Source organism: Poromitra crassiceps (genome assembly GCF_964638095.1).
Source record: "Poromitra crassiceps genome assembly, chromosome: 3".
Taxonomy (NCBI): Eukaryota; Metazoa; Chordata; class Actinopteri; order Beryciformes; family Melamphaidae; genus Poromitra; species Poromitra crassiceps.
In genome coordinates, this window is record NC_139625.1 from 88,209,409 (window position 1) to 88,220,850 (window position 11,442).

Here is an 11,442-nt window from a genome sequence, read left to right on the forward strand (position 1 = left end):
GTATTTTCAATATATGTATTGTATTTCCAATATGTGTATTGTATTTCAATGTGTGTATTGTATTTAGTTGTGTGTATTGTATTTGATTTAGGCACGATCCACCCTCCATAGCGCATGGTGGCTTGGAGGTGAAATGCAGCCTATTTCACACAACAATTCAAATGGTTGTTTTGGGAAAACTGAAAACATGTTTCTTATTTAGCCTATTTATCTAGTTAACATAAATAATAATAATTCTTACATCGAAAAATGTGTTATTTGGAACACAAAAAAGGGAAAAAAAAAAAAAAGTTATATTTGTGGGGGTCCCACAGGTGTTCTGGACTATGGGGTCCCAGACTCTATCTATGGGGTCCAAGACCCCATAGGTCCCCCCATAACTCGAACCCTGAGCGTTGCCCTTGCTAGACACTGTAAATTCTGAAAAAGACCATTTGTTTCATTTATCAATCAAAAAAATACCCAAGACCTCCTCTATATCTGGTCCGAATCTGATTGGATCTGTAGTCATATTCTGCTCTCAGTGTTCAGCTGGGGGTTATCAGAAAAATACTTGGATAATAAAAAACCCTGCACACACTGCTCTTGCAATGCCAATGCAGATTTATTTCAAATGTAACATTTTGGTCTGCCTGGACCTAACAAGAGCTCAGGTTCACTTCATTCTTCGCCAAAATATTTTTGTCATTTTCTAGTGAAACCACTCAACAACACTACCCTCATCCCAACAATCCTTTGTCTGGTGAGGGCATCTGAACCAGCTGCTGTTTATGGACCATTTGTACATGAATAAAAGAGAAGAGGATAGCACTCCAAGTTAAACTTTTTATTGCCTGCAAACGTTTCGGGCTGTTAACATCAGTGCAGTAGCCATTTGTACGTGAACCATCCCACTCCACACTCTGAACCACCCCACTCCACACTCTGAACCACCCCACTCCACACTCTGAACCACCCCACTCCACACTCTGAACCACCCCACTCCACACTCTGAACCACCCCACTCCACACTCTGAACCACCCCACTCCACACTCTGAACCACCCCACTCCACACTCTGAACCATCCCACTCCACACTCTGAACCACCCCACTCCACACTCTGAACCACCCCACTCCACACTCTGAACCACCCCACTCCACACTCTGAACCACCCCACTCCACACTCTGAACCATCCCACTCCACACTCTGAACCACCCCTTCTCTAGAAATAACAAGTACAAATCAGACACTTTTGAGCCATTTCAAGTCATTTGAAAGTCTAGTCCACTGTAAAAACTGATAAAAACAGTGCATTATAAAACATATCAACATTCACATAAAGTATGGAGGGGGGGGCAGGATACGAACCCGGGTGAGGATGGGGTTAGGGGTGGGATAGAGGATGCAAACCCGGGTAAGGGGGGGTGGGCGGGGGGAGACAGGGTAAATGGCTAAAGTGCACTAGAGAAATATAACATAGGATGGAGTAGTTTTCAGACGTTGGGCCGTATCTCAGCGTAGTTCTTGATGATTCCGGAGAAGCGGATGATGCGGACCTCAGGTGTTCTGCTTTTGAAGTCATGCCAGAGGTATTCAGGGGACAGCAACTTACTGGGCTTATTGATCCACATGTACCTGCACACAACAGGAAACAAATAAACATATATTCAGAGAGCAGCATCACATGGAAGTCAATGGTGCTCATTTGGTCTGTGTTTAACCAGGAAATCATTTCAGTGTCAATGTATATCTATAAAACGATACTAATGTGAGATGCCCCCACTGCCATGTTTGGCCACTAGGGGGCAAAGGGGAGTTCTTCCAGTTGCATGTCTGTGAAACCCCGGCGAGTTTTGTGTGACTCCCCAGCACTGTGGAGTCATTCAAATTCCTGGGAACAACAATCTTCCAGGTGGCAGAAGAACATCACTGCCACAGTGATGGCACACACACACACACACACACACACACACACACACACACACACACACACACACACACACACACACACACACACACACACACACACACACACACACACACACACACACACACACACACACACACACACACACACACACACACAGAGTGCTCCTGCATAGATGCAGTGTTGGGTAGTAGCTTGCTACAAGTAGTGAAGATATTTAGCTTAAAGAGATACTCAACACTTTTTCCACTTTTTTCTGCTGAAAATCAATATATATTGTAAATTAGTTGTGTTCTTAAGGAATCCAGGTCAAAGTCCTGACATTTACTGTAAATCTGAGTAATTCCTCTTCTCTTCTCACATACCCATGCAGTTCCATACAATCCAGAAAGGCAAAAAGGCCAGCTGTAGACTCACATTTCCCTCTCTTTCTATTGGCAGAGCTCTTGATCATTGAGACCATTTACACCTGGCATTAACATGCATTTTTGGTGATCAGATTGCAATCAGATTGTGTTTTATCACTTGAAAGTACAGGTGTAAACACCCCCAAAACCCATTGAAGAAGGATTGCAATCTGATCACAGAAAATGCATGTTAACGCCAGGTGTAAATGGCCTCAGTGACGTAGCTTGATCAGTGACGTCACCAAACCCAGCCCACCCATCTCTCGTGCCTAGGCCCCTCCCAGCCAAAGTTGATAAAAGTGGCTGCACACCATGCTGGGCCTATGGAGTGTGGAGGATTGTTGGAGACAGAGAGAGAGAGATTTGTGGAGCGTTTTGATTAGAGCGCATAGTGTAAATTGTAGTATTTAGTAGTTTAGGTTTAGTTTTAGAGTCAGATAGCCTATGCTGTGTTTGTTTGTAAAAAAAAAAAAAAAAAAAAATGTCACATAATATATGTGAGAAGAGATGAGGAATTACTCAGTTTTACAGTAAATGTCAGGACTTTGACCTGGATTCATCAAGAACACAGCTAATTTCCAATATATATTGATTTTCAGCAGAAAAAAGTGGAAAAAGTGTTGAGTATCTCTTTGTAGTATTTAGTAGGTTATGTTTAGGTTTAGTTTTAGAGTACGTCAGATAGCCTAAGTTGTGTTTGAATGATGACAAAAAAAGGCTTTGATGTAGCAAGCTACTTTTGCCATGTTGCTCATAGCTTAGCTTGCTACATTTCTCTGGGGATAGCTTCAATGTAGTGAAGCTATATTTAATCTAGAGTAACTGGTACTGTAGCTTAGCTTACTACATTTTCCAAGTAGTTCGCCCATCACTGCATAGATGTTGCACCTCCCACCTCCCTATACAGTTAACATGTGCAATACAATAATAATAATGATGATTGGATTTATATAGCGCCTTTCCAAGTGCTCAAAGCGCTTCACAGAATCATTATTCGTTGACACCATTTGTACCGGTGGTTCGAAAGCATGGCAGCCACACATCGGCGCTCAACGGCCCCTCCGACCAGCATCATTCATGTCTACATTCATACCAATCATACGAGGCAAGGAGGGTTAAGTGTCTTGCGCAAGGACACAACGACAGCAGCTGGGAGGGAGCGGGGATCGAACCGCCAACCGTTGCGTCATTGGCCGACCCGCTCTACCTCCTGAGCTAAGCCGCCCCCACAATGCAATTCATGCATATAACCTGTGAATATAATCCGTTAATACTCTTATATCTATCATGTATATATTTTGCTAAAATTGCCAATTCTGAGAACTGTACTTTTGCCAACGTTGTACTTACCTGTCACTTTGCCTTGCTCCCGTTGTACTCTGCCACACTTGGCTGTAAATACTCTGTCCATATCTTGTATCTGTTTAAATTTAGGTGTATTTATTGTGTTATTGTGTTGTCTATATCTCATGTAACGTGTGCACCTACTACACCAAGACAATCTCCTTGTATGTGCAAAAACATACTACTGTATGGCCGAATAAAATAATTCTGATTCTGATTCTGATCACCGTCTATCATGGGCTCGCCTCTCACTGTCGTCAGACCTAAAACCCACCCGTAGCTGCCTCTGGACACTGCTGGGACGAAGCTAAACCAATAGATGGATTTCTCACACTGCTGGGATGAAGCTAAACTAATAGATGGATTTCTCACACTGCTGGGATGGAGCTAAACCAATAGATGGATTTCTCACACTGCTGGGACGAAGCTAAACCAATAGATGGATTTCTCACACTGCTGGGACGAAGCTAAACTAATAGATGGATTTCTCACACTGCTGGGACGAAGCTAAACTAATAGATGGATTTCTCACACTGCTGGGACGAAGCTAAACTAATAGATGGATTTCTCACACTGCTGGGACGAAGCTAAACTAATAGATGGATTTCTCACACTGCTGGGATGAAGCTAAACTAATAGATGGATTTCTCACACTGCTGGGATGAAGCTAAACTAATAGATGGATTTCTCACACTGCTGGGATGAAGCTAAACCAATAGATGGATTTCTCACACTGCTGGGACGAAGCTAAACTAATAGATGGATTTCTCACACTGCTGGGATGGAGCTAAACCAATAGATGGATTTCTCACACTGCTGGGACGAAGCTAAACCAATAGATGGATTTCTCACACTGCTGGGATGAAGCTAAACTAATAGATGGATTTCTCACACTGCTGGGATGAAGCTAAACCAATAGATGGATTTCTCACACTGCTGGGATGAAGCTAAACTAATAGATGGATTTCTCACACTGCTGGGATGGAGCTAAACCAATAGATGGATTTCTCACACTGCTGGGACGAAGCTAAACCAATAGATGGATTTCTCACACTGCTGGGATGAAGCTAAACTAATAGATGGATTTCTCACACTGCTGGGATGAAGCTAAACTAATAGATGGATTTCTCACACTGCTGGGACGAAGCTAAACTAATAGATGGATTTCTCACACTGCTGGGACGAAGCTAAACCAATAGATGGATTTCTCACACTGCTGGGACGAAGCTAAACCAATAGATGGATTTCTCACACTGCTGGGACGAAGCTAAACCAATAGATGGATTTCTCACACTGCTGGGATGAAGCTAAACTAATAGATGGATTTCTCACACTGCTGGGACGAAGCTAAACCAATAGATGGATTTCTCACACTGCTGGGATGAAGCTAAACTAATAGATGGATTTCTCACACTGCTGGGACGAAGCTAAACCAATAGATGGATTTCTCACACTGCTGGGATGGAGCTAAACCAATAGATGGATTTCTCACACTGCTGGGATGGAGCTAAACCAATAGATGGATTTCTCACACTGCTGGGATGGAGCTAAACCAATAGATGGATTTCTCACACTGCTGGGATGGAGCTAAACCAATAGATGGATTTCTCACACTGCTGGGACGAAGCTAAACTAATAGATGGATTTCTCACACTGCTGGGATGGAGCTAAACCAATAGATGGATTTCTCACACTGCTGGGATGGAGCTAAACCAATAGATGGATTTCTCACACTGCTGGGACGAAGCTAAACTAATAGATGGATTTCTCACACTGCTGGGACGAAGCTAAACCAATAGATGGATTTCTCACACTGCTGGGATGGAGCTAAACCAATAGATGGATTTCTCACACTGCTGGGATGGAGCTAAACCAATAGATGGATTTCTCACACTGCTGGGACGAAGCTAAACCAATAGATGGATTTCTCACACTGCTGGGATGGAGCTAAACCAATAGATGGATTTCTCACACTGCTGGGATGAAGCTAAACTAATAGATGGATTTCTCACACTGCTGGGATGGAGCTAAACCAATAGATGGATTTCTCACACTGCTGGGATGGAGCTAAACCAATAGATGGATTTCTCACACTGCTGGGACGAAGCTAAACTAATAGATGGATTTCTCACACTGCTGGGACGAAGCTAAACTAATAGATGGATTTCTCACACTGCTGGGATGGAGCTAAACCAATAGATGGATTTCTCACACTGCTGGGACGAAGCTAAACTAATAGATGGATTTCTCACACTGCTAGGACGAAGCTAAACTAATAGATGGATTTCTCACACTGCTGAGATGGAGCTAAATCAATAGATGGATTTCTCACACTGCTGGGATGGAGCTAAACCAATAGATGGATTTCTCACACTGCTGGGATGGAGCTAAACCAATAGATGGATTTCTCACACTGCTGGGACGAAGCTAAACCAAAAGATGGATTTCTCACACTTCTAGGACGAAGCTAAACCAATAGATGGATTTCTCACACTGCTGGGATGGAGCTAAACCAATAGATGGATTTCTCAGTCCGGTCTGGCTGTGTACCTGTTGAGGTGGCTCTCCTCCTGCCAGGCAGCCTCGATGCCTTGCTGCGCGTCTTGCTCAAAGTTTTGTCGGCAGGTTTTCGCGAGCTGCTGCACCTCGGGCACCAACCCGCCAAACGCCCCGCCGCAGTAATAGAAGTCCCCCTCACCAGGAGCAACGTACGCTCGGGACTGTTTACGGCGCTCATACGGAAACGTGCTGCGAGGGCTCGCATAGTAATCTGGAGAGACAGACAGGCAGACAGACATATAGTAGAAATATGTAATATATATATATATATATATATATTTATAAAACGGCTCTCTCAAATCAAGCAATCTGATTGGTTCACAGCCATTGTATAATTCCAGTAACCGAGTTCAATAACCCATGGCCATGGGTTATTGGTTGCCATGGCAACTCTCTTACTAAAAGGCAGCGCTGCGCTCGAGCCAAACAGCTTTCTCCTGATCTGCTGTATGGAGGGTCACTAGTCCTTCAAGTCTTTGTACAATGAGTCATTATGGACGCATGATGGCGCAACTCTCTTACTAAAAGTACCTCAAAAACAAAATGGCGGAGACAGCTTTCAGATCCTTGTGAATCGATCTTCGCTTATAACTTTACTAATACTTCGCAGAAAATGATGTTTTGTACAAGAATAGACGCGGGCTAATGTCTTAACCCCTCTCTCGCGCGCCTTCACTCTTAACCCCGCATTTCTAAATAAGACGTAACGTTACTTGGTGTCGGCATACGGCTCTGGTGTCGGGCTTTGCAAAAAGCTCTCAGCTTCTCAGCAAGCGCCAGGATTGGCCAATGTCGACTTCAGTCTCCAGAACGATCCAATCAAATCACCCGCAGGTCTATCTTCTTGCTAGAGGTCCCGCCTTACAGTAGTGTTTCAACTGACTATCAGAATACAATGCCAGTCGGACTTATAGTATTATTATTATTATATTATTATACTTGGAAACCGTTTTATAAAAGCAATATAGCACTCGAGCTGCGTGGTATTGTGGAATATATCCCGCTGATAAGCTGTTATCCCACGAGGCCGATAACAGCTTATCAGCGGGATATATTCTCCACAACACACTTGCTCTCATGCTATATTGCTTAAATATATATATATATATATGGGGGAAATCACATGGTGGTGTCTGTGGTTGTGACCTGGGTGAAATCACATGGTGGTGTCTGTGGTTGTGACCATGGGTGAAATCACATGGTGGTGTCTGTGGTTGTGACCTGGGTGAAATCACATGGTGGTGTCTGTGGTTGTGACCTGGGTGAAATCACATGGTGGTGTCTGTGGTTGTGACCTGGGTGAAATCACATGGTGGTGTCTGTGGTTGTGACCTGGGTGAAATCACATGGTGGTGTCTGTGGTTGTGACCATGGGTGAAATCACATGGTGGTGTCTGTGGTTGTGACCTGGGTGAAATCACATGGTGGTGTCTGTGGTTGTGACCTGGGTGAAATCACATGGTGGTGTCTGTGGTTGTGACCTGGGTGAAATCACATGGTGGTGTCTGTGGTTGTGACCTGGGTGAATGACGCCCACCAGGGGGCTCAGAGACTCGGTGCCCCAGCGGCCGTGGAACTTGGTGTCCACGTCCAGGCAGAAGATGTAGTCCGCCCGGCCCAGCAGCTCCTCCTCGATCAGCCTCTGGATCAGCTCCATACGACGAGCTGAGATCTCCTGCCAACGCTTCGAGCTGGGCGCCTCACGTACTGACAGCTAGGAGAGAGGAGATGAGAGGAGGAGAGATGAGAGGAGAGATGAGAAGGAGAGGAGAGGAGGAGAGGAGAGTGGGAGAGGAGGGATGATGAGATGAGGAGAGAGGAGGAGAAGAGAAGAGGAGAGAAAGGAGATGAGAGGAGAGAGGAGGAGAGGAGATGATGGGGAAAGGAGATGATGAGAGGAGGAGAGAGGAGGAAAGGAGATGAGGAGGAGAGGAGATATGAGAAGAAGAGAGAGGAGATGATGAGAGGAGGAAAGGAGAGGAGAGATAGGAGAGGAGGGGAGAGGAGAGGAGGGGAGATGAGAGGAGAGAGGAGGAGAGGAGATGAGAGGGGGAGAGGAGGAGAGGAGAGGAGGAAAGGAGATGAGAGGAGAGATAGGAGAGGAGAGGAGAGGAGAGGAGGAAAGGAGAGGAGAGGAGAGGAGAGGAGAGGAGAGGAGAGGAGAGGAGAGGAGAGGAGAGGAGAGGAGAGGAGAGGAGCAGTAAGCAATACTGTGGCTTGCAGCTAAGCTAAGGTTATGCCAGTTCTTGGCTGGAGCTCAGACAAAGCAGTATTGAAGGCAAGAGACAAAGCTCTTGTGGCTTTTTGACAACAGCGCTGCAGCCATGTTGTTGCCTTCAGTTCTTATCAATTTAAGCTCTTTGGCAAAATCACATGATGTACAAATACATATTAGAATGTTTGAAATAGAATACCAACACGAGGGTCGCAGGTTCGCGCTCCCGTGTTACCTCCGGCTTGGTCGGGTGTCCATACAGGCACGATTGGCTGTGTCTGCGGGTGGGAAGCCGAATTAAGGGTATGTGTTGCTGCACCAGCGCCTCCTCTAATCGGTCGGGGCACCTGTTCGGGGTGGAAGGGAACTGGTGGGAATAGTGTGATCCTCCCACGTGTATGTCGTGCCGGTGAAGCTCCCCGCTGTCAGGTGAAAAAGAAGGGCTGGCGCATGTGTCGGAGGAAGCGTGGTGCATGGTGAAGCATGGCTCTTCCCAGATCAGCAGAGGGGGTAGAGCAGCGACCGGGGAATTGGGGAGAAAATGGGGGGGGGTCAGAAAAAAAGAAGAAGCAGCAGAGGTTTACCTGTCTGCCAGCGGCCATCTTGACTGTGGGCACGTTGTGGGGCTGGTCAGTGAAGACGTAGTAGGTCACCCTGAAACCAACGAAGAAGTGCTGCTCCGCTGTGCGCAGGTAGTCTGGCAGGAAGCGGATGTACCTGACAGGAAGTCAGAGGGGTCACACGCTGCGTGGTCCCAATGGGACCGCCGCCGCCGTTACCTAAGTACGTTAACTCTTTCCTCCCTAATGATGACTTTTTTCCGTCAATCCGTGTTATAAAATCGATGGCTCTGTTATGCGCACCTTGCCAAATAGTCCAGCACTTCGAGGGTTAAAAACATGCGACGGCCAAAACCAGGAAGGAGAGGAGAGCCACGCGCAGAGGCGTCATGCCCATTGAATGTGAGGGGGCAATTGCCCTTTTTTACATCTGTATTTTTTGTATTTTATTTCATTGCATTACTATGGTCTTTATAAAATGTAGTTATGATCATTTTATATAAAGAGTCAAACATATATGTCTAAAAATGATGTCATTGATCATTGGTTCCCAAACTGTGGTCTGCCGCCTGGTGGTCCGCCAGAGAATTGCTTTTTTTTTTTTTTTTTTTTACATACACATTAACCCTGAGGAGTAGCCCCATTTCTCCCCAATTGTACTTGGCCAATTCCCCCCCTTGCTGCCCTGGTCGCTACCCCCTCTGCCAATCTGGGGAGAGCCGTAGACACACACATGCTTCCTCCCATACATGTGCAGTTGCCAGCCGCTTCTTTTCACCTGACGGCAGGGAGCTTCACCAGCAGGACGTAGCCCGTGGGAGGATCACGCTATTCCCACCAGTTCCCTTCTGCCCTGAACAGGCGCCCCGACCGACCAGAGGAGGTGCTAGTGCAGCGACCATACCCTTATTCCGGCTTCCCACCCGCAGACACAGCCAATCGTGCCTGTATGGACGTCCGACCAAGCCGGAGGTAACACGGGGCGCGAACCTGCGACCCTTGTGTTGGTACTAGGCAGGGAATCTACTGCTACACTACCCGGATGCCCAAGTCTCGAGTCTTTGAGCTAGAGTCCAAGTCAAGTCTGAAGTCTTTGAGATAGAGTATAAGTCAAGTCTCAAGTCTTTGAGCTAGAGTCCAAGTCAAGTCTGAAGTCTTTGAGATAGAGTATAAGTCAAGTCTCAAGTCTTTGGTCACAAGTCTCAGTCAAGTCTCAAGTCTTTTAGTCACAAATCCAGTCTTTTTTTTTTTTACATCGTCCTAACTAATTCATTTGAATTACGATTCAAAATCGATTTAACGTGCAGCCCTGATATATATATATTAGGGCTGTCAAATGATTAATCTTCTTAATCGCGATTAATCTTGTGATTAACTATTGTTAATCGTGATTAATCGCATCTTTGTATCGCATGTTTAAAATGCCATTATTTTGCATTTCAAAGCATTTTTTATTCGATATTAATAATTCTTACCAGTGTGTCGTGATTGGGAATCAAATGAATGCAAATAAATGTAATTTGTGATCTTGAATTTTGGATTTATTTTCAATTCAATAGAAGTGCAATGTAGACAGGAGGTAACAATGTCTACAAAATATATCTTGAACAGAAAATAAATGCACAATTGTAAACAGTGCAGTATACGCTCCAGAACCGATACTTCTGGCGGCGACGCTGTGGAGCAGTCGAAACCCTAAATGACACAGCCGAAAAAGGCTGTGTCTGAGCTAAAAACTTTGGCACTTCCATGTGAATAATGGCTCGGTATTGGAAACTATTGAATGATAACGTGTATATCGCGTGAAGCCATTGGTGCCGACCTCCCAGTGGCTAGAGGACCCGCGCATCCGAGACTCTGAAGGGAGAGTGACTGATCTCGCGTTGAGGCTACGGCGACGCTAGCTGCTCCGGTATGCTTAGCTTTTAGGTGATAGCTCAAACTCGATGTACTTCGGTCAGGTGCAAACTACTGTTGACTTGTCCACTGTGCCATTTGGGAGTTTTTTAAAGTAAAACGAGCCATTTAGAAGCGTGTTGCTGTCTTTCTCTTCTATGCCTGCAACAGCAGGAGACAGGAAACCGCTGCGACCAGCTTGACTACAAGTACGGGTGTGACGAAGGGACAAAATAGCGGCATGCGATTAACGAGATTTAAAAAAATGCGTTATGGTCGGCCCTTAATCGTGATTAACGCGTTAACGCTGACAGCCCTAAAATATACAGTATATATATATCCAATGGCTTCACGCGATATACAGTATACGTTATCAATATATATATATATATATATATATATATATATATATATATATATATATATATATATATATATATATATATATATAGCCGCCAGCACGGCAGTGGCTGGCAACTTTTTTTGAGCTGGCTGGGAAAGAGTTAAACGTATTAATTCTGCACTCTCTTACATACATACATACAGACAGAC

At 45.1% G+C, this 11,442-nt stretch overlaps 1 protein-coding gene across 1 annotated transcript in view; it reads right to left on the reverse strand.

Moving 5' to 3' along the window:
• Window positions 1-1,475: 1,475 nt before the first annotated feature.
• Window positions 1,476-11,442, reverse strand: part of LOC310773339 (globoside alpha-1,3-N-acetylgalactosaminyltransferase 1-like) — a gene marked incomplete at both ends in the record, with an annotated part of 18,522 nt that continues 8,555 nt past the window's right edge. The window contains 4 exons of the mRNA XM_083633211.1: window positions 1,476-1,617; window positions 6,211-6,430; window positions 7,738-7,933; window positions 9,019-9,151. Coding sequence (XP_083489337.1) covers window positions 1,476-1,617; window positions 6,211-6,430; window positions 7,738-7,933; window positions 9,019-9,151 — 691 coding nt within the window. The remainder of the gene's footprint in view (window positions 1,618-6,210; window positions 6,431-7,737; window positions 7,934-9,018; window positions 9,152-11,442) is intronic.